General features: G+C 40.0%; 1 protein-coding gene across 2 annotated transcripts in view; it reads right to left on the reverse strand.

Moving 5' to 3' along the window:
- OSBPL11 (oxysterol binding protein like 11) overlaps positions 1-24,199 on the reverse strand; it is a 37,603-nt gene extending 13,404 nt beyond the window's left edge. The window contains exons 1-6 of one of the 2 annotated variants that reach the window (XM_053982897.1): positions 24,054-24,199; positions 9,444-9,512; positions 8,200-8,375; positions 7,351-7,430; positions 6,443-6,625; positions 3,532-3,733 (exon numbers count right to left, since the gene is read on the reverse strand). In XM_053982897.1, coding sequence (XP_053838872.1) covers positions 3,532-3,733; positions 6,443-6,625; positions 7,351-7,430; positions 8,200-8,375; positions 9,444-9,512; positions 24,054-24,199 — 856 coding nt within the window. Of the gene's footprint in view, positions 1-3,531; positions 3,734-6,442; positions 6,626-7,350; positions 7,431-8,199; positions 8,376-9,443; positions 9,513-10,319; positions 10,394-24,053 lie in introns of those variants that run through there. The other variant, XM_053982898.1, reaches the window with a different exon arrangement.
- Positions 24,200-24,407: the final 208 nt, after the last annotated feature.

Consider the following 24,407-nt stretch of genomic DNA (forward strand, 5'->3'; position numbering starts at 1 on the left):
ACAGGAGGAGCCCAGTATCATGGGAATGTAAAGCAGCCCTTACACTGTTCTTTAGCTGTTACCAAAATTAAAAACAGCTCTCCACTTATCAGTTTCCAAAACCTAGCTCTGTTCTAGACTAAAAAGACATAAAGCAGAAGTTTTGTTGCCACTGTTTTCTCTGGAGAGGGTACTTGTCTTTTCCCAGCTGCAGAGAAGGCAGGCACACACTGTTGAATAAATAATAGCTGTCCAAAAAAAAAAAAAACAACCAAAAAGAAAAAAAAAAAAAAAAAAAAAAAAAAAAAGAAAAAAAGAAAAAAAAACAAAAACAAACAAACCCACAGGGTTTGGAAAGCTATTACCCACCTGATGATTCCAGCATCTCTGGTTACTCCCAGTTAATTTATCAGAACGGGTCAGGTTCCTCATTAATAATACAAATGTTCCATTCTTTTTCAAAGGGCAGTAAATGTACAGGTGATTCCAATCAGTTTTTACTGAAGAACACACAAACTGACAAACCATCTTGGCTGGGTTGCAAATACAGAAATTATTAGGAAACCTGAATTTCTACCACCAGAAAGCAGTTCCCTGTGCTATACTAAGACACCTATACTATGGCGTCTGTTGTCTCTTCCCACATGATACACAATCCTTTATTTCCAGACCCCTGTCACCTGCAACTAGGTCACATCCTCAACCAAAACAGGCAGAGTAAGCTCAATTCAGATAAACAGCAGCATTTCCACCAGGAAAACACAGGGGGAAAGTCCAGCTTTGCTATTTGAGACAAGGCAACTTTTCCACAGCCAGGTAGCTTATTTTCATCATCCATTACTCATTAATCCACTACATCATAAGAAACAAGAATTCCTGATCACACTAAATTAAAGCTATTTAAAAAGAAGTTTCAAAGAAGTTAAAAAATAAGATATTCAGAATGTTGCTATCACACCTTTTTGAAAATGTTTTACTTATCTTAAAAACCTCTCCATGACATCTGCTTTCTAAGCTGTAACTTTCAACACACTAATCTATAACTGCATGTTCTAGGCTGCATTTAATCCACAATCTCTGCCTCTGTATTAGCTTGAATTTACCCAACAGCTTCCCTTTAATATTTTCTATCAGCTACACCTAAAATAACCTTATTTATTCTATTTTCTGTTTCATTTTTGCTGTTAAGAGGGTATTTTTGAAAGATTTGAGCTACCAGCTGTGCCTTATTCCCTCTGAATGGACAACATACCACTTTAAGACTTCTCTTCCACTGAAAAAGCATATACAAATCTGCTCTCAGCTATTTTGCATAGGCACAGCAATTTTCCTTATTTGTGACATCCTCCTCCCCTACAGTCTTCACCAATTTCTTTTTAAACAGTTGTCAGCACTTCCTCTCTGGCACAGTGCAGACCTATTGAGTTTTCACTTCCTACATTTTTCTTCAAGAGCTGCAAATTGTTGTTGCACAAAAGCTAATAGGTGGAACTTTCTTGTTCATCTTTAAGTTTGTGATTCAGAATACACCTTGATGAGTTGGGGAAGTATTTTCAGTCTTCTGATTGTTTTCTTTTTTTTTGTTTGTTTGTTCGGGGTTTTTTTGGTCATATAACAATCTATAGCAAACTGGCACTCTTGAAGTATTTCTTATCCTTGTTTTTTAAGCCTGGCTCCACAAGTCGAACCAGAAGTATCCCTCCTTAGTCAAGAGGAGAAATCTAAGCTAAACTGATTTAAAAAATATATAATTTAAAAAAGTTCTTGGCAATCCTTGAAAGGAATTAATGTATTACAGTCTCTTGAGAAAGGCCACAGCAGGGGGCAGATGGAAGGCTGCAGAAAGACACATGCATTCTTTTAACTTTCTCTTTTTAACTCTGGCCCCAGTAATGCATCATCCAATCTGCTGATCTTCTCTTCTCCATCCATCTCCCCAGGATATCACTGGAAATCTTCAAGATTTGGACATGTTCAAGCAGTATTTTTAGATTCAGCCATAACAGGCAGATACCAGCTGAATAGCAGCCAGTGAATTAAAGCTTTTCCCTGCATGGTTTAAAAAAATTAAAAACCTACATCACTTGTCAAAAAAACCCCAAACCAAAACTATCTTTTTAAGTTATTACAGTGGTGCTCATTGGACCCTACTTATGTCCCCAGATACAAGTCAAAAAATCACCTCAGTAGTGCATATGTGAAAATGCCAAAACAAAATTACTTCTGATGTGTATCTCCCACAGTTATGCATCAACAGTCAAAAAAATCACAGAGAATGGGAAGAGTTCTTTCAGCATAACTTCAGAGTTCAGACAAATATCTCAAGAGTTGCCATCTAGTTTTTTGTGTTTAAAATGAAATTTTGAACTGAAATACAGCAAAAATTTAATTCAATCTATTTATATATTCTCTTTTAATGCCTCTGGTGATTTCAGAATCACAAGCACTTTTTACATAGTTTTAATACTTTTGTATAACATTTTTTTCATCTTGGAAGCTAAATTAATTACAGCTCAGAAATAATATGCCCAGGCATAGCAGGCACCATAAATATGAGAGGAATATGGGATAGATAAGGGGAGAGAATTTATGTGTGTCTTATAAACCTAAAAAAATCCTATAAACCTCACAAAAACCCACAGAATAAATACATGAAAAAAGGCACAATAAGATGCAGAAGAATTTACAAACAACCACGACCACATTCAATTCCATACTCTGCACATGAGTCGGGTAGAACAATTCCACTAAGCTCTTATTTGCATAGAAGTGATCAATTGTGTAGACATGGCAACATTTTTGTTTGCTGCCTGTGAATGCACATATTCCACACCCATGAGCAGTAGGGTTTGGGGGCTTTTTGTTTGTTTGTTTGTTGGGGTAGTCAGTTGTTTATTAGAAGAGATTTTCTGTTTTTCCCGACCTTCAAGCAATTTTCATTTACTTACAAGTCCATTCTGGCCTCAGAATAGAATATAACACTTGTCCTTAGACCATGGTTTAGACTAAGGTAGTAACTCAAAACAAGAATACTGATATTTAAAAAGTATTAGTAACAATCAGTGCAAATTTAGAGTTTTGTATTTTAATGCTTAACTGGAAATGGAAGCTACACACATGTAAATAATAACAATAGGTATTCAATGTGCAAAAAAAGAATTAAAAAAACATAATATTTAGCAGAGATGTAGAGGACACTGTATGTCCCAGAATCTGCAATGCCATAAAATTCCCCCTCCACTATTACAATTATATCCCAAAGACAGCCTTTGTGTTGAGGTGCCTTATGTAGTTTATTCTGTTGTACAGCAATTAGATGTTACGTTTATGCAGCTGCTGCCACAGACTTCCTGATAGAATAAATGATTAAAAAATATATATTCAACATGCACACAGAGTCCCACCCAGGACAAGTTAGGGTCTGGAAAAATTCACAAGAAACCAGACAGTCAGCAGTTTCCTTTGCCCACGTGTTAGTGGAACGAACATTTTTGCAAGGAAGGGATTTGTATTTGTTACAGAGTTCTGCTCTCAGTGAGCACCTATACCCACCTGCTGGTAAGGATCCCTTTTGTTGAGAAGCATGTTGTAACTGGAGAATATGGAAACAGTCATTTAAGCAGTTCATGGTTGCCATGGACGTTGCTTTGAGCATCAATAGGTCTTGATCCAAGGATGTAAGGTGACCGGAGGCAGGAAGGCATTCTATGCTCCTGATCAAGTCTCTCTGCTGGCCCTCAGCCTGAGACATCATCTGTCAAACAAAACAATCACTTATCAGGTGGTAGAAGTGTTGTGTGATACCTGTCCACCTGTGCACACAGAGGATCTCAAATGGTTTTGGGACAATAAAAACTATTTAATTCCTAATCCTAGCAGTATCTGACTTTTTTTTTTTCACTACTACTACCTGCAATCCCTTCCAGCAACTGCTTTTAAGATTTTATGCAAAACTTAAAGAACATGTATTCATCCAAGTTCACAGTATATGATCTTTGGAACTTTTAAGGGCTTGGCTCCATAGCATTCAAAGGTGTGAATTTACAAAGCACTGGCTCCTTAAAAGTGGTGTTAACTGTGCAGAGTCAGCCTTAGCATATACCAAGAGCAACAGGGCAGAAAGCTACTAAAACATTTAGTTATAGATAGCCTTGCCTATGCAAACACACAGCTGCTATCACAACATGTGTCTCATTTTTCTCCAGTCACAAGTGTGATAAAAGCCTTTGTGTGCAGTTTTTTTCCAACTTTGAAAAAGTTTGCTGGCTTAAAAAGAAACTCCCACAAAAACCGCACAGATAATTATTTGACAAATCACCACAATCCTTCTGGTGACCTTCACTGTTAGTAATTCACCATGTGGTAAGCCCCAAGCACTTCATTCCAGGATCAGGCCAGACAATAGGACAAGCCATGCTATGCTTAGCTATGAAGTTCAAATAGACTCATTTTCCCTTTCAAAGGACACACTTTGAATGGTCTTAAGGTTTTTCTTAATTATACACTCAGCTCTGGGAAAAAAAAAGTGTCAGGAGAAAAAAAGCACAGTGAGTAAAAATTCTAAATCTTGGAAAAATACACAGGCTATTGTTTTCACTTTGCAAACACACAGACACCTGTATTTAGTGCAAGTTAGCAGAAAGATCTTCTTAAACCTCCTGCTTTGCACAGTAACCGCATCAGTATCACGACACATATTCAGCCAAGAACAAGGGGCAGTTAAAGGGAAAGGGACTGCCAAGAGAGACTCAGATATAGTGCAACTCATGGGAAAATTAAAGAAGGTCACAACATACCAGATTCTTTGAAAGAACTTGCTCTTCCCATAGGTTTTCAAAATTAATTTCTAAGTGTTCAAGCTGTACTATGCTCAGGGGTAACAGGCACATACCTGCCCTTCAGTATTTTAATCATATCTACAAAAAAGTAGGCATTGTATCGAACAGCACTTTAGCTTAAAGAAGGCAAGCAAACTAACACTCAGAAGAGTCAGCACTACTGAGAATTCTTCATCTGTACAAGTCTAAAGTTTTTAAGCTGATAAGTAATCATGCTGTGCCACCGAACTCAACAGCAATCAAGAGAGCATGAATAGCTTCCTGTGCTCTTCACAATGACAAGAAAAGTCATTCCACTTTATCTCAGTTACAGGATACAAGCCACTGCTTCAGTGCTCCAGCTCACACACACACTCTTTCCTCCCTGAAATTTTGTATGCCATAATGGTGTTGGAAAATTCAAAAGGTGAAAAAGCCATTTTTGAAACATTTTTATTTTCCTGAGTACCTAGCAGCACTTTACACGTCTGTGCATTAGCACTATAGGAGACTTTACTGCTCTAAGAGGATAAAAACAGGATGGCAGCAATTACCCATCTGCAAGGACAGTCTGCTGTGGAGAAAGATTCACAGACTCACAGGTTTCAAGAGGCAGTCACCTTGTGTAAACTTCTGAATAATTACACCTCAATAGCTGATGTAAATCAAGGCACAATGACAGCATGCCATACCAGTGAAAGTATCTGCAACACCCAGTTACTGGAAAACTTACCACAGTGCTCAGGCACATATTTTTAGGTTAATGAGGCTCACATTATACAGCACTCTTCTATTCCAAGTTGTCTAAGTTCAATTTCTAGCTATTCAAGCTTCCTGTATCTTTATTTGCTAAATTAAAAAGCCCTCCATCAGAAATTAATTTTTGCTCAGAAATGTATCAGACCACACTAATTACAGTTCACATTACAATACTTATTAACATCAATACCACCACTAAGGTGCTTACAGGTTTGCAATGCATTATCTTTAGATAGGTAAGATCCACCCCGGATATATTCACAAGTTAAAATCAACCAGTAGTCTGTTCTGTCAGTCAAGATGGAAAGGTAATTATTTCTGGATTTGTCTCCTAAAATACATTACACCTGAACATATAGTGAAAAAAAAAAAACAAAACAACAGGCATGTGAATTGCTCTCTGTTCAGTCACACCCATCCCTAGACAATTTGTCAAAATGAATCAGCATACCAGAAAATGGTATTAGCATTCTGAAATATCAATCATGACCAACTTCTCCTTAGTCACAAGAGATACAAGCACAGCTTGTCAGTTCTTCTATAGCTTGACAAGGGAAGAAAAGCATACAATAGTATCATAGTATATGACATTATATCCCTAAAGGCTATTCCCTTGTCACTTGTAGTGCTAGGACTTGCAAAGATCAGAACATGGTTCTACCTTCAGCATTAGGATACTGCTTCAGAGTACAAAAATCACCAAATATACACCATGTACTTCTACAATTAGCCAGGACAAGTTACTTATCCTCACACAGCTGTGCAATAATAGTTTAGGACATGCTATTGACAATATATCCAACTAAGAACAGCAGGCTTCTCCACAACCTTACAAATAGCACCACAGCTCTCTCAAAAAACTCTAAGGGAATTTAAAGCATACAAACCTCTCTAACATCTACAAGGTGATCTGGCTGCATAATGGGAACTCTTTTTCCCGTTGGCAATCTGTGATGTCCAACATTGAAGAAGGAAACTGCATTTTGACTGGGTCTTCTCTGCACACCAGGAGAGTTGGCACTTCCTTGGGATGCAAGAGAGAAGCTGCGAGATTTCAGAGGAGGGTTGTTCTAGTGAATAAACAAGCATATTGAGAAACATTTACAATTAATCCTAATAACCAGCAAAAGTTCTAATGTGAAAGATACAGGAGAACAGTTTAATTTTAAAGATGGCAAAGCCCTAATAATGCATTAATAGCAACTGATAAATATTTTCCACTGTCTGCTTCTAGCTGTCCTCTTTTATAGTCTAATTAAGAACAATCTGTGAAATGAGATTGATCAGTAAGTATCACTTCTCTGACTTGAAGATCAGTCCTTGATCTGCAACAGCACCAGAAAATAATAGATCCTGCAGGGATAGAGCTGACATTTAAAAGAATGGAATTTCATTTAGAGCTATTAGTTCAACTTATCTCTTACAACAAAACCAGCTATAAGATGCTGATTGTAACTTAAAAGCAAGATTTTATTCAAGTATCAGAACAGGTGTTATGGCAATCAGGTGGTTCTATAAAATACACTAAACACATACCACCACATGGTTAGCAAATAGAAACAACAGTACTCAGATACAGTGTGGAAGACTTTTTTCTCAAACATGGGAATTCACACTAAATTTATCTGTGGGCTGCTCAGTGGTTTTTAGAAAAAAAAGTAAGGGGTTAAAAAAAAAAAAAAAAGACAACAAAAGTAACATTCCTAAAATGGAAGGGCTTCAATAACACTGAAATTGTATTTGCAACTACTTCTACCACCAGGCAGATTTTTGCCCATGAGAGCATCAGTCATACCTTTCCAATAGCTTCTGTGTGATGCTGTGTGCATATCTGTAGCCTGCTAACCCAGTGCTGCCGCTCTTTAGCGTCTGTAGCTAATAAAAGCAAACCAAAAGGATTCTGTTAAATGAAGACACTTCAAAGTACGGGCAAAAACAACTGCTTAATTCCTAAAAATGACAAAGTGCAAAGTAATTTATTTTTAATCTAAAACTCATTTAACTGTAGTAACTATAATGTTAAGTCAAGATCAACATATATAGTATATACTTTCTTTTTTCTTTATGCTATTTTTAGTGTTATGAAATTAGTTTTAAAATATCAACAAACCATAAGTGCCCTCACAGATATTGTAATCTAACAACATGAAACATTTTCCTGGAATAAAAGTAAGGTACTCCAAATTAGAAAATTACAGCAAATCCTCAAGGGAAGAAATATTCAAAGTTGTTAGCCTAGATTTCTGCAGCCTAAAAAATCAGAGAATGGGCTTTTATAACCACCATAAGGTGGCTCACAAACTGAATTATTAAATTCTCTGTGAGCATCACCACAGTATTGCTACCTACAATGATTTAGAAAACTTTGAATCAGTACAATTTAAGGACAGTACACATGAAGTTTAAACCCCATTCTACACATATGAAGTTTCCTGAAGCTCATCAAACCCAAACATTATGGAACTATCCATAAACACAGACCATTTCTAGCTGAACAATGGGATGGAAGTTTTGCACATAATTTTCATGGCAGCACTTTGCCAACCAGGTTCTCTTGCTTTGGCCCTGCAGCCAAGCAGCCCCAGGTGAGAGCCAGGACTGTCCTCTAGTGGAAGGATCCCTTGCCCAAGAATCCAGGTCCTACCTCTTAGTTTATACTGCTCCCCGCTGGCAGCATTAACTGTGAAGGTGTGAGAGTCTTCATCACTGGGTGAAATGACAGCTCCAGCCAGCTGCAGGGTACCTCTGGGCTTCAGAAATCTAGACTGCTCATTCACAAAATACTCCAGCAGGCCAGCATCATTGTTTAACACAAAATACCTTCAAGGATAACAAAGCAAATACACTAAATAAAACCAGCTCTTTTTCCTTTTCTTTTTTTTTTTTTTTTGTGGAGGTTGTGGCACTGAGAGAAGTCAATACTCTCATTACAAGTTTGCACAGATGGGATTGGGACTAAAAGGCTTGAGTCAGGAAAACCCTAAACATGTGAATTATGTCCCCAGAATGGCACAGAAATTAATTTCTTGGCTTTTTTTTTTTCTTAGAGTGCAGAGATTGCACAACAGAAAAACATGCCCACAGAAGAAAGGTTTTCCACAAGATTTTGGGAATCAAAAATTATATCCTGAATCATTAGGGCTTAATAAATCCTTAAACTACATACATTAAAACAGCCCCAGATACAAAGGAGTTGAGATGCAAAACCATGAAACTGAAGCAATTCCAGATTTTTTTTTAATGGAACTGGACATTATGCTTCAACTTTCACTTGAGTTTAATGCTGAGTATATTGACATGAGTCACTCCATGCCAGGGGCAGTACAGGTGGCCCAGTGTGGTACACTAAGGACTTGTTTCTCCAACATTAATTTGGTTGCACTGTGCTGCTCTAGGAACAACATTAAACAAGAAACCCGACCAGAGAAATTCACCTGACACAGAAAAGCAAGTTATTGCAGGGAAGATGACATCCTGGGGAAAGGAAAAAGCCTGCTTGAGTTTGAATTTACAGTAATGAAGTCTTATTTTTTTAAGTGATAATGTAATTTGGCACAAAAGTGAAGACTCAGCAGAAAACACAAAGACAATCTTTTTTAATGAAAAGGAGAAAAAACCCAATGCTTTTTACACATACAAGCAAAGTTATGAGTCAGTCAATGAGTTACCTGCTTTATATTGCCTATGCCTTTTTTATATTCATGTCTTAATACAAATATTATTCATCTACACATTAGCTTAATCTATACTGAGAAAAGCATAAGGTTCTTGCATAAAGTTTGCCTACTAGAAAAAGGGAAATCAAAGTATTATTAAAAAAATCTAAAACATGTTCATTTGGATGTTGCAGACATCAACATTAACTAAAAAGCACCATAAAAGACTTACCGATATTGCCAGCCAGTGACAAGATTGGTGTATTTCATTAAGTAGCCACAAATGTTTTCCATGTGATCACTGCCAAAAAAGAGAGAAAAGCCATCAGACAATACCAAACATATTTCAGATCCTTCTGACCATCTTTATTCTCAGGAGATTAATTTTATTTTCATTTTTAGAATGGCACTATCAATTTAATAATGCTACTCCTTAAAGATTTTCCAGCCTTGTTCCTAAAATAGTTTCTTATGACAATTTAACCAGACTTACTGAATTCCAAATAATTTCCAACCATATTTAGCTGTAACAATTCAACAGGCACTACTAGACACATTTTTACAACTTTCAGGTAATTAAAGACTTTGTATCCATGTTGTTTCTGGTTCCTGCTCTCTCTTTAAAACAAATTTTGCACTTCTGGACTCCTGAACAAAATTAATTTTCACTAATTTATTAACAAACCCCTGGATTGCAGCCACCAACCTAAACAGTCTGTAGCTACTCCTACATCAGCGTGGAGTCCAGCACCCTTCCCCTGCACAGTCATGCTCCTGAACAGATGTTCTACAGAACACAACACATTCTGAAACCTAAACCAGAAGCCAAAACATCTCCTCCTCTGGCCTGGCAGGAAAATCCAGTAGCTTCTCCTTTGAAGATTCGACTTGCAACATCCACCAAAAATGAGAATCCACCAAAGGCACTTGGCATCTAGACTTAATATCATTATAGGCAAAATATATTGCCATTTCTGAAAATCAATTGTGCTACACAAGGCTTACAAGTACCATGGCTACAAATTACTCACTTTAAGACCACAGTTTAAAGACCCACTTTATGTTGTACGTTCCCATAAATCTAGAAGTGCCACCTGAATGCCCTCACCTCACAGTGGGGCATAACCCCACACTGAAGAACTCTTCATAGACAATTCAGGTCCAGCATGAGAAAAAAGTTCCTATTATTACAAAGAAGAATTGAAATAAGGATTCAAATATCACACACTATTTTCTTCTCCAAAAGAAAATTGTTTCTAATCTTGTTTAATTTTTAAATTAAAAATTCTGTAGGTTGTAGTAGGCTGAAGATTAAATGAAATTATTCTGAGTCCGTTGGAGCAGCAGCAACCTCTCTTGGTTGTTAAATGGACAAAGTAGCCCCATGTCAGCAAAAGGGGAAAAGTGGGGAAAACAGGACTATGAGAGCCAAGGGATCATCTCCCTTAGTTTGTTTTGGCTGTAAAGATAACTGGGCTAAGTACTGGGTTAAATTCTAAGTAACAGCTGAAACTGCTGTCTACACCTCATTTATAGACAGCAGAAATTAATTAGAAATCTGACAGTTTGATAAATATAACATGTTACACTGTTTCATCTTAAATGAAGTCATTTAGGGCGACACTAATGAAAACAGCCACAGAGTAAATCATTGCCATTCAGTGATACAACACAAGCCAAGAGATACAAGAATGTACATTTTTTGAAGAAAAAAAAAAACAAGCGGTTGATTTTAAATGTTACTTTTAAAAGCAAAAAAATGTGTCCTAGCTATTACAGCAGCAATCAGTATTGCAGTAATATCCTGCAATGGACAGCAGCCAGCAGGACTATCTAGGAATTTAATTTCTAATAGCTCATTAAGTGGTACTACAGATAAAAATAAAACCCAGGAGAGCAGAGGGTGTCGTGTATTTTAAATGTACAGAGAAGCTAAAGGAGACATAATCAAACTCATCCTCTGCAGACGCCTCTCATTTGTTATTATTGGCATACAAGGGAAGCACAGTTTAGACTTGCTCACTGTCTTAATTTAGCTGAAAATTATGAGATTGCATAGTCATAAAAATGCATGAGCTTGGGTTTCACTCATCTGAAAATTGTCCCTAGTCACAGCTAATTGTTTTTCAGCTCTAGTGAATGCAAGCTACACCCTTGCTTTTCAGTGACACACTGTACATAGCCCTGCACATTTGGGCTACAGCCACTGCACCCCCATTAACTGATGTGCCTAAATCACAGATACCTTTAACAGAAGCCAAGGAAAATCAGAAAGGTAATTTCAGACTGCAGAGAATACAGCAGGACTATGTGTATGACCTATGGAAGTCCATTCATCTGACAAGGGTAAATTAAATAGCCTTTGATTAAAATCATTTGACCTCTGGGGTTTGGTTTTTTTTTGGGGTGTGACAGATAAAAAGCTGACTTTGTCATGCAGAAAAACACACTGGAGAAGAGAGTGCAGCTCTTCTGGTGATGTAGTTCCACATCAAATTGCCATCACATTTTGCCATCATCTGCATGTTCCTTTCCACTTGGATTTTCACTTTGTCTTGACCCAAACAGCTCCAAATGCCTCCTCTCCAATAATTTATATCTCTAACCTCATCAGTCCCGGAGGGCTCAGCTGAAAGGCTTTGAAAACACTGCCCCATGGAAGTCTGAGAAAGTGACAGAGAACTAATATTTCAACATTTGAACTAAGACTTATTTTTAAATAAGTGAAAATTACATACACTAAAGAAATCTAAACCCATTCTGCAAATTGCAATTCACAAAAACGTAAAACTCTATAACTATATATAAACCCAGGACAGAACTAGAGTTAACCTCCTAATCTTCTTCTGCATGTATGAATACAGAAAAACATTCTCAGTATTATTTATGAACAAGGCCAGGGATTGTAACTAAAGCATTTCTTCAAGAAATTTTAAGGTTAGTGTCTCCACAGCAAGAGTTAAACCAAGATATTTGGTGTTACTAAAGCAGTGATGTAAGGCAGTAAACATTAAAAAAAAAATACAAAAGCACATCCAACCCAAAGAAAACCCAGTAATATTTCACTACTATGGAACTGACAGCCAAGCTCTACAGAGCAATACAGAAAGCTTGTAAAATGGTAGACTTTGAGAACAAGAGGTTCAAGCACTGGCTCTGCTCACAGATAACCACAGTTCATAAAATATGAGTAAGCCCCTACTGTTGTTTCATTGGAAACAGTGCTGGCAAAACCTGTCTCAAAGTCACCAGTCTACTTCAAAAGCCTCCAGAATTTCCAACATAGGGGTTTTTGACTTCTAGAAAACAGATTTCAAAAGCGAACTTTACACAAACCACTGACCAACACAAGACTGACAGTGAGGGCTGGCTCCCTTGGGATCTTTCCTGATTTTCAGAATCCCTTTGCAGTCACACTGCTGCCTACGTGCACATACGTGAACCTATGGGTACGTGTGTCTCTCCATAGCCAAGATGCTGTTGTTGCTATTTAAAATGCTCACCACAGTCTCAGATTGTCAGAGGAATAGCAACAGCTCAGCACCGTGAGTCAACAATCCCTAAAGGCCCTATTTCTGTTGAAATTCACATGTCCTGTCAAAGAAAGGAAATGTTGCAATAGACAGATCACAGTCTTAAGGACATGAAAAAAAAAAATTGTTTTAACTTTTGCTGGACTACTTTAAGTGAGGGTATTATACAAATCATAATCCAGAAAAAAATTATGCAGAACACATCATACAACATCTGAACTCTAGCCCAGCAACATACACCACCTCCTAAAACCTGGGGTTTTTTTCCCAAATGCCGAACACCATTGAACTTGACTGTCACAATGTTTTAGTTTATAAATACTGTGAGATGGGCTGAAACTGTCCATGTAAGCAAATGACAGACGTCTGTGAACAATTACACATCAGTTCATATTCTTCCCACAAAATTATCCCTCCCTTACATCAAAGATGTTTACCACAAGCCAGATTTCTACATATCTACATGCTACTAAAAAAATAATAGGAATAAAAGATTCACAAAGGATCACTGTTAGCTTATTTATCCTTCTCTGGTTTTACTTCTCCTTTCCTAAGTTGCAGCAGGTGTCAGTGCCTTGCAGGGTGGCCTCCTGTCCTAGGGAAGAAAGAAGACAGTGACAATGAGGCCAAACTCCCTGTATCCTGTTTACATGCAGCACCCGAGCTTTGCACGCAGATACTGAGGAACAGTAGTCCCATAATGACGTCTTTCAGGAGCTTCTGCCAAGACACCCAGGCTCACACCTGGGCCAACATTTTCTCTGAGAAGCAACAGCAATGCAAAAGGCTTTGCCAACCTTCTTCCATACCCCTCACGGGTAGGTTTCCATGAAAGCCCCACAGAAAAAAAAAAAAACAGCAGTGGCACAAAAATTATACTCATCAAGAAAGCAGTTACAGAACAGTTCCAAGACTGCCCTTCAGATGATTTTAATTTTGCTGGGACCTAGACAGCACCACGTGGGATGCTTTGAGCAGCCAAGTCCCTGCAGACCCAACAGCTGTCTGAAGAGCAAACGCAGCGGCCAAAGGCTTCCCCACCGACTTGCGTAAGGCCTGACTTCAAGTGGCAGCTGAGTATGTGTGGATTTGGTGCCAGCAGGAAGGATGGCCAGGAGTCTGGAGCCCATGAAGATGTCAGGGAGGGCTCCAGAAGGGGGATCCAGCCTCCAGAGCTGCCACGACCACTGTTATGACAGTGGCTTTGGATCCTGGCCAAGGGAAAATGCTCTTTTCTACTGAGCTCACAGCAAGATGCAAACCCCTGGTGAAAGGAGACTTTCTTCATATTAAAAGCTGGCAAAGCATAAAAAAAAAGGAAATAAAGAAATGAGACTTGTAACAGTGCAAACTAATGAGTAATTTCAACTATACAGTTTGGAAAAAGCAGCGACCATTTTCACTGAACTTGTTCATCTCCATTTGCCCACAGGTTGACTGTCGGCAATGGCTTGCTTCTTCCTCACTGGGCACTGCAAAGTGCTTACCTACAGTGCACTGATCCCCCTTTTTCTTACAGGGAGGGGTAGGCAGTGGAGAAGAGAAAGGGAAAAAAAAAAATCCTAACAGCTATGTCAGTGGTGAACACTTTGGGCATATCTTCTGCAACTGCAAGAAACCACAACCAGGTTAAGCACACTCCAATTCCACAGCTCTGTGGTGCAGGAGCAGGTTCCCCAGTACACCCAACAAGGTAAGGCAGAAGCATCAATCAATTACCTCTGCTTTTCCAAACAGCTTTTGGAAGAAAGGAAAAAAACAATCCTTGCTGTGCAACTCACCAGCAGTGCTCTACAGTCAGCTGTGAACTGGCAGCAAAGCTCCTGCTCTTCAGCTCATATGTTTGACTACTCAGTTATAAATTTAGAAACCAAAAATAAGTACAAGGAAAAGAGGTCCAACACCATGACAAGAACATCAACAGTAGACCCTGAGGATACTTTCAGAACACCACTTGGCTCCAAGTATGCAACACACACCCCCTCATTAGATATAAAAACTTCTCTTCACGTGGACTCCTGTAAATCCTTGGGAGTATAGACAAGCATTGGAAGAGCAGCACGGGGTTGCCACAAAGAAAATGTGTGGCAGAGCCAAAATGAGCCATCAGCTGTCCTTGATTCCAACATAATGCAGCCCAGCCTCCCTACCCTTGGGGTGAGGGGCTCTTCCACAGCCCACCCTCACCAACCCTTGCTCTCAACACAACAGTTGTTCTGGCACATAAAGTTCTATCAATACTATTTCTCAAGGAGAATGATAAATCAAATTAACAGGGTGTTTCTTAAAACCATCTTAACTAAATTTGTATTCCATTCTCCTCTTTTCAGCTTTAATGGCACAGGTTAGTTACATACAAATGAAACTACTATAATACTTTTGCAGTGTAGCAAATAGAAGAAGAGAGACAATATTTAATTAATAAGTAGCAAAACTGTTCCCACATAATGACTATAAAACAAATTATTTAACTACTTTATAATTTACAGAGCTCTCTAGCTCTCACAATACATCTGCCTAGAAAAAAATTGCAGTGACATTCAGCTCAGCAATTTGTCTCACACACAGGTGAACACCTTATGTCAGCAAGAACTCCACTTTTGAACAATTTATTTGTGGATTTACATCAGCAGAACAGAACTGAAGCTGCACCCAAGAGTCAGTAGCCAACCCAGCAGATTTTGCTGCAATGCTATCAGTGGAAAACAAACTGTAGATTTAGTCAACATCATTTTAGAGCTGGAGCATACAAAAACAAGGACCTCAAAAGGTCTGAACTCTGCCCTTAATGCCTCTGGAGAGGTTGCCTGTAGCTTTGCTACCATTTACATTGCCAGTTGACATCAGCACACCATAATGCACAGTTTCACACATTACTGTTAACAAAACCCAAAACTCTCAAAATCTAGTTCCAAAAAGCTCAAGCAGTCAAATTAAAGCTGCTCTGCCCAATGAACAGTACTGATAAAATATATACAAGGCAAACACTGATGGATGAGCATCTTTGCAGTTTTGGACAATCTGCTGCCTATGATACCTGGGAAAGCAGTGCATCCTGGTAAGCACTATCCACAGAGACTGGTGGAGCAAACCTCTGTATTGTTCAGTCATTCTTTGGCACAGTCCAACATGGTTCAGCTTACTACACATTCCATCCCAAGGCATTCTGCTCTCCTTCTAGTCTAGCAGCTCTTTTCCTACCAGAGATATCCAGATATGCCCTTGCAGTTTTGAGATTTGAGTATTTGTGACTATTTATTTTTAAAATATTATATTAACAATTACACATTGCCATTCTGGTCCCTGCAGCAATAAACACTGAAATGGAAGGTAAATACACTGGTCAGCTACCTCAGATGGGCCTCTTGCTTTGTAATTATTTTTTAAATATTATTTGCAACATTTCAGGTTAAATACTGAGTATAGTAATTATTATCACCTTTCAAGTAAATAAAAACATACTTAAATAGCCTACTGTCAATTGTTGTTATCTAAATACAAGCAAAATCCTTTGTGGACCACTAGACTCAAGAAGCAATGGCCAGTAGTTTAAAGTCTAGCTGGAAAACAATTAAAAGTGGTGCAATTCAGCAGCACTGAATGACATCTTCTAACTCTGAAGCTCAGAGCAGAAGGATTAGAGATTTCCCAGAGGCCCATCTCAACCCAAATTATTCTATAAATCTTGAACACAGAAATTAAGCAAAACTACTCTTACATTAAAATTGAGGCATAAGACACCAGGAAGATTTAAACTCTAAATAAGAAAGCATACACATTAACCACCTATGACTATGACCGTATATAAAGAGAGCAGGGCTAGTTTCTTGTTTGCTGCTTGAAGGGAATGGTGATTCCCAGACAAGCAATTATTCAAAAGTGCTCCTTTTCCTCGTGCAATGAGTATTAGGTATTATTAATTTATGCATTCATGCTCTAATAATGAGTTCCCTCATGATTTTCTTGTGCTTGCTATGGATATTTATGAAGGAGTTGTGTACTGAACAGTAAGAGGACAAAAACATTATCGTTCCATTTGGATATAGGGAACTAAGGTACAAGGAATTTTCTGCCTAATTTTGAGACAGATGCAGTCCAATTTTTATTTTATTTTATTCGTACATTCAAATCATGGGTTCCACTGATTTCAGCTGCAACTGTGACCCTGCAAAAGTTTTGCAAAATCAGAGCCAACTGTTCCAAAAACAGTCCTCCAAGAAAAAGAGGAACACAGTTAGTGATCACCAGGGAAAACTAGTTTAAATAATATATGACTATTACCACAAATGAAGTCAGAGCCAGGGTCAGAAACCAGCTCCTTTATTCAGCATCCTGCCATTCTGCCCAGCAGATCTCGTGCTTTCTGATACATCACCATGCAATGAAAGTAACCAACTTTCTCAGTGCAAAACAGGTTCTTTGGGAAACTAATTTGAAAATACCTAAACATTAACCAAGACTTCAAGGATTTCCAGCCTCCTTGAAAACTCTGGAATTCACAACTGAAAGCAAAAAAGAAAAAATGCTTACCCACAGCAAAAAGCTCCAAAGCAGGCTATCAAATACAAGATTGGCAGCTTAACACACACAAAAGAACAGCATTACTCCTACCCAGCTTCAGCCTGCCCTCCCCTCCAATTTCAGCATTAAACACACAGAAGAGAAAATCTGAAAAGGTACAAGCTTTGAAAGCACCCTAAGAAGAAAGTTGTCTGGCAACATTGCCAGCGGACAGCGATCCCCTACAAGAATTCAGCAGCGCTGGCAGGTGATCAGAGGGCATGGCAAGGCAAGGTCTGTAAGTCTGTAAGTAAACAGGGATCTCTGCACTTGTGCTTTAGTTTTCACAGTATGATGAGTACAGCACAGGAACCATCCCAGGATAAGGTAACAGCAGCAGCTGGTGCTTTCTGCTGCTGCATTAAGCAATGTGATCAGGTCAGGCACATGCAGTTTGTTTTCCATCTTCTCTCTGGGGAGAGAATGTGTGTGGCACAGCAGGATGTTAATGTTGTACTCCTCTTAATTAACTTTGTGCTACATAATTACATTAGAAAAGGTGAAGTTGAAAAACACTCTTTGCACTTAGTGATGGATAGTCATTTGTAACAGCCATTAACTCCTGCAGAAATCTATTCCATGGACAGCACAAATGATTTGGTATTTAGACACTACCCAAAAATTGGTGCTTCTTCATTTTAGCTTAATTTGAACTCTAAGTGAACATCCCACTATGAACATAAGTATACTGGATGCCAGAACCAGCTCCCATGTGTGGCACCTCTGTCTGTCCAACATGGAGAAGCTCTGAGAAGCAAGAGAGGGACAGTGTTCTTGACAGTCACTCACTGAGGAGACACAGGGCTGGAGAAGGAAACCCAGACCTTGTCACCCGGCTCAGGTATTGGGCTCACATTCCCTACTAGAACATCAGTCAACATGAAGCTCCTGCCTAAATTACCCAAACCTGTTTCCCCAAATAGATCCACTGACTACCCCTCACACCAAGATTTACTTCTCTTAATTTATGACACATCTGCTCCAACGCCAATTTTCCAAGTTTAAATACATGTGTGAACATGAAGGGCTCACCTGCCTTTTGAGAAGTGCCTGAGGCTTTAGCAACTGTAAAATCAGTTAGGTAAAAGATGACCTTAATATTTTAATGACATAGAATGCATCCTGAGATGGATGTAACTGGAGCATCATTTTAAATATGAGCTTCTTGTCTATTCTAATGAGCAAATTATGTGAAGTGCAGAATTTCTAAATTAGTGTTAGAAGCACGATATACTCTTTAAGCAGAGTCAAATGAGGATAAAGAAATTCAGGCACCAGGTTTTTCAGCCAGTTCCCTCCAGCATATCAAACAAATGTGACAGCACTCCTATTCTGAGTTTTAGTAATAAACAAATACACAAAATTGCAGAAATAAATTCTGAATTTCACAGCAACCACTTGAGAAAATCATCTCTTCAGTACTCCAAGCCACACCTCAAAAGACCAGCAGCAAGTCAGAAAGCGAGCAGCATTGGCTTTCTGAAGGTCCCGCAGTGCTGAGGTATCTCCACGCATCACCAGAAACAGAAGCAAGGAAGGTCAGGACTCACTTTGACACAGGCTTGGCATCAGAGCCAACCCAGAGGATGCCAGTACAAACATCATCTCCCTTGGGAGCTGGCACCTCAATGTGACAATGCCAGCAGGTTCTTACAACGGTGGGATACTGAGGAAGTGAGCTGCAAGAGCAGGGGAAAATCAAAACACCTCCTTGCTAGACCTCCCATCTGGGAGTGACACCACAACATTACAGCCTCTCTCCCTCTGCTGCTGTGCACCATAAAAAAGGGAGCTACAGTTATTGATTCCAGCAAATATACACACATTCCACCTAGAATCCCAGAGAATTTCAAGCAATGCAAAAAGAAAAAGCAGAACAAGGCAGATGGGTAATAAAAAGGAAGCACTAGGGGTAACAGTGTTAGAGAGAACTGTCCCAGGATGACACTAACATTTTCATGATGGTTTGGGACATTTCTTCTGCTTAGCAAGCAACAAGGAGCATAGCTTAAATTCTGGCCTGCTCTCAGGAGCCAGTTGATTAGGTCAGCACACACCACCCTACTGGAGCCTAAGCAAGGATTTGATTCCCAGACAGGAACACAGGACCAGCAAGGGAGAGGTCTGCAAATGTTGTTGAACACTGAGCTGCCATCACCTCCTGTATCTGTTTCTACCAAGCTGGTTCCAGCTTTAAAGACCAAACAGATGAAATTTATTCTTCCAAGATCAAACACTTCTTGGACTGTAACAAGAAACACAGGGAAACTAGAAACACTCAGTACATCTTCTTGCAACTAAGACTGACATTGGGACACCCTCCAACATCAGTATTGTATCAGTTTCAAGACAATTCCCTTTACTACTACTAATTACATCATTTTTGCAAGATAACATAAATGAAAATCAAACACTTCCACAGCCTAGATCAGTTTCACATGCTTTGCTTCTATGTGTTTGAAGTGCAAAGCTTTGTTAGTCATCCTCAACAGCAACTGGGATCAAACTTAGAAATGAGCATTGCCTTTAAAACACATTTCCTACTGGATGATTTTATGAAAAATTGTTCATGATCATCTCAAAATGAAGAATTAAAATATATTCACTTGTTTCAGTTACCAGTTCTGCTACATTGTCACATGCTGGCCTCCTCAAACATGGAAGACTGAATTAAGGTCAGTAACTGTTCACTCCTCTTTTTTAGTATTTATGAAGAGACTTGCAAAGTATCAACTGAAAAGGCTCTAAAGCCCACAAAAGAAGACTGGCAACCATTTCACTTGCTTAAAATTTGTTATCCATTTGCATTCAATACCAAAAAAAATTTAGTGCTACCCTTTGGCAAAACTCTCTGCTCTTCTTCTCAGCCTCCTACTCCAGCCCAAAGACACATGAAGTAATTCTGCAAGAGAATCTGTCTTAACTTAACAAACTAATGACAAGCAGAAGCCACCGAGCATGAGGAACCCTCTTACTGGCTATTGTCATACCTAGCAAGAAAAAAAAGAAGTAAAATATACTATCAGTCTAGGAAATTTACTCCTTGAAGCTACTTTTATCCAAATGGCTTCCTATACTAACTGACAACTGTAAATAACCCTGCAGCACTCAGACAAACTCTCAGGAACAACTAAAAAAAAAAAAAAAGCAACTCACTTCCTTAAAGAGCAAAAGACACAGTCTGCAGTATTTTTTAACTGTACATGGCTAAATCCATAGTGAACAGATGCTAAAACCATTTGAGAAATAAGGAACAAAGACAGCTATCTACAAAAATACAAGCAGAAGTGAAAAAGTAAATAGGTTTTGAAATATATATAACTTGTAAGCTTCAAAATCAGCAATCATTTGGGAAATTCATGAACACTTTACCTGTACTTCTAATGGCAGGGGAGGAAATGCTGGGAATACTTTTAATAGGAGAATCGATCTACATATTTGAGAGCAGAACCACTAAGGAAAACATAAGAGGACAGCACATTAGCATGTCTCCAGCTGGGATAGACAATCTTGTTTCTCTAGTCAGCTACAGTGCTTTGAACATTTCATTTTGTAGATAAATAAGAACCAGTGATTGCCACTCACTTCTCTCAAAATTATCTGAAAGCCCCTCAAGCCATGCTGACAGGATTTGTTACACGTCTCTGGCATGTGTTCTGATCAGCTCTCCATTCAGCTCATGCAGAGAATCTGCTTTCTGGTTGTGAAATTTTTATATTATTTGAATGACTACAAATCACATGTCACAGAAGTACCAGCTCAACCTGCCTCCTTTCTCTCACTGCTTTGAAAGCACTCTTGTTCATTTAACCCAGAGCAAGACAAAAACCAAATGAAGATGGTCATAAGGTAAGGTAGAATTGCTGAGTGCAAATAATTCTGTGGGTGAGGCTGTACTTACTTCACTGCTTGGTTACTGCTGAAAATAAAGAAAATATTATAATCTTAAACTACTTTATCAAGTAATCTTATAATAATCTGAAGTTATTCAGAAGTCTTACCTCCTGGTAATTGTTTCTCTAAATGAAGATAGGGTTAAAGAATTTAGTGTGCAGTGCAGCCCCTGAGCTCTCTTTATCTACTGAAATGCAAGTTTACACTCAGGCTGCTCCTGCCCCAGTGGGGAAAATGAAGCCAATGGTTGGTCGTTCTCAGACACACTCTGACCTGATCATATATTCACAAGAAAACAAGATCACTTCCTGTCAGATGGCTAAAAGAGCAGCTTCTCAAGAACTCTTAACTTCTACTAAGTAAATTTTAAAAAAAAATCATCTTCCTACCCTCAGAAGAAACCAATCCCTTACAAATTTCAGAAGAGCCACTGCTATGCTGGCTACCTAAACTCACCAATTCACAGGCTACAAGCATGAAGTTTGACAGGAGATTCAGCTCTATCTCCACATCACCTGAAGTGTCTGGCAGTCTCTGGTTGTCACTTCTTCAGTATGTTAAATATCTGATCTAACTCTATCACAGCTATTTAAAAATCTCCCTGTAATTCCCCTACAGAAATATAAAGTCAGACTTCCTGCTTAATGTTTTTATTTTCTAGATACTCCATTTATGCCAAGTATGTGTGACCTTGCACCTCTTAGAGAAATTCAGTTTTCATCATTCCAGGTTCCAGCAGTCTTGGAGGTTTATTTTTTATCCATAATCTTCATTCTCTACTTGGAGCATTGGAGTATTGAGTACCTGTTGTCTCTCTGTCTGACAACTCTGCTATAGCTGTTTTGACCAGATGCTTCACCAAACAGTGAGCTAAACTCCTGCACTAGATGTGGTCTGTGGAAAGCGAGTACTTCAGGATCCTACTCCTGCCAATCTATGAGACCACACATTGCTCAAACTCTGTGCTATGAAAGTTAAAGATCAAACTTCCACCAAAAGTTCCCAGAAAATCTGTTTCTGAAACCCATATGTTAGACACTGATTTATCACTGGGGAGTTTGTCTTTTGTCAAATACATTTTAGCACAAAAGTAATTCATAAAGTGAAAACTAAGCTACAGCATCTCATTCAGGAGGGCCTTCTAGGGAGACAGGGGGAAAGGTGATATTTTTGAGGGTAATTAAATATAGAGACAAATGTAGGAGTAAATAATTGATCCCGAGCAGAGATTCACAGTGAGGTATCTCAAGTGTCCACAATAATAGAATTAGTACACTAAATTTCTCCAAATTATCTAGAATGAAAAAATAAACTGCACTAGAGTCTTAGAGCAAATTAAACAAAATATTGATAGCTACAAGGAAAATGAAGAACAGCTCCCACTGTCAAACCACCAAAATGGCTAACACTCGGGGTCAGTTCAATTGTTATGACATACAAGCCATAGCATTGAAAGAAGAAACAAAGCAACTGGATGAATAATTTTTAAAAGTGGAATTTCACTGTACAGCACTGACCAGTGACCACCATCACAAACACAGTATAGCTAAAAAGACATCCAGGCAAATCAGGCATCTCATCCATTCCACTGCCTCCGATTCCACATAACAATGTAAAGTATTTCCACTTTGATTGCATAAACTAGCTCCTGTTTTAACAATTTTCATTATAAAGTTTAGTTCTACTTGAATCCAGAGTTTAAAAAGCAACTGGAAAAACAGTGGTTAAAACAGCCAATAGCTACATCTGACAATTAGCTTTCCTGACTTAACAGCCTGAAATATTCACCCTGAAATCACCACTTCTCTTTCCGGCACTAGTCACCAGAAAAGTAAAATACTCATGACCCAGATTCTCAGCGATGACCGCGCTGTTCACTCCCTGCTAAAAGCACCAGGGCGCTCGGTGCCTGCACATCCCGCTCCTGGGTGCTCGCGTCCCGGGGTCATCCCGTCCCTCCGTCCGCCTGTAGCACGCTCCGGCCCTGAGGTCTCCACACGCAGGAAACAGCAAGCCAGTCCATCTGGGCTGGCAGATGACGGCTCTGGAGAGTCTCCATTCGAAGGAGAAGTGTGCATACTTCACAGAACAGCAGCATTTTCAACAGCAACATGGCAGAACTCCAGCCAAGGAGGAGAGAGAGACCCGGGAGCAGGGATTCAGCAATCTCCCAAGTGATGCTGTAGAGCCCGCTACCAGCGTGTGAGTGGGAATGTGTTCAAACAGACAGCAGAGCAGAAAAAAAGCATATGGAAACCCTCAAGCCTCCCGAACACACACGCAAATAATTCAAACTAATGCCGTGAGCTCAGCTTCTCTGCCTTTCTCCACTCCCTTCTGCTGACTTGCTGAACCTGAGTAATCACCCCGATTCATGCTAAGCAGAGCCGCTCTTAAAACAAGTTAGATGAAACTGAAACTCCGTGCACACTCAGTTTTGCTACCAGCAACTAAGAGAAAGCATCAATAAAAAAATTAATGACTGCCATTAAGTTCTTTAAAAATATCTAAAACTCGGCACAAAGTTTCGCTTTTTCGGAAAGGCTGCAAAGGGGTGAAGCGCCTCCAACAACTTTAAACAGGTCTCCACGTTCTGCGAGGGCAAAAGAGGATCTGAAAGGCAGGAGCAAAGGCACATCATCCCCCGGCAGCTTTGTGCTGATGGGGAACGGGAGCCGCCCGCCCGCGGGCACCACAGGGATGGTGGGCACAGGGACAGAGGGAGCCGTGCCCGCCGTGCCGCACCCCGGCGGTGCCGGGGCGGTTCCGGCGCTGCTGCAGCCGGGGCAGCCACGCCGCCCACCCGCGCCGGGGCGGCTCCGGGCCCGCCACCGCTCGCCGCGCCTCACGCCCACCTGTACTGCCAGCCCTTGTTGCCGCCGCGGCCGCCGCTGCTCCTGCTGCCACCGCTGCTCTGCCCCGCCGCCGCCGCCGGCGGCGGCTCCGTCTTGCCCTCGCCCTCCGGCCCCTTCATGGCCGCCGCCGGGTCCGCGCCCTGCATGGCGCCGCGGCTCCCGCCCCTCAGCGGCGCCCCCGGCCCCGGCGCACGGAGCGAGCCCGCCCCATGCGGGCTGCGATGGCGGCGGCCGCCGGCACCCCCACGCCCCGCTCGGCTGGGCCGGGCTGGCCGCGCTGGGCTGGCCGGGCTCCCGCACGGCCGCGCCGGGATGGGCGATCCCGCCCTCCCGCTCCCTCACCCGGCCCGGCCC

Source organism: Vidua macroura, chromosome 7 (assembly GCF_024509145.1).
Source record: "Vidua macroura isolate BioBank_ID:100142 chromosome 7, ASM2450914v1, whole genome shotgun sequence".
Lineage (NCBI taxonomy): Eukaryota > Metazoa > Chordata > Aves > Passeriformes > Viduidae > Vidua > Vidua macroura.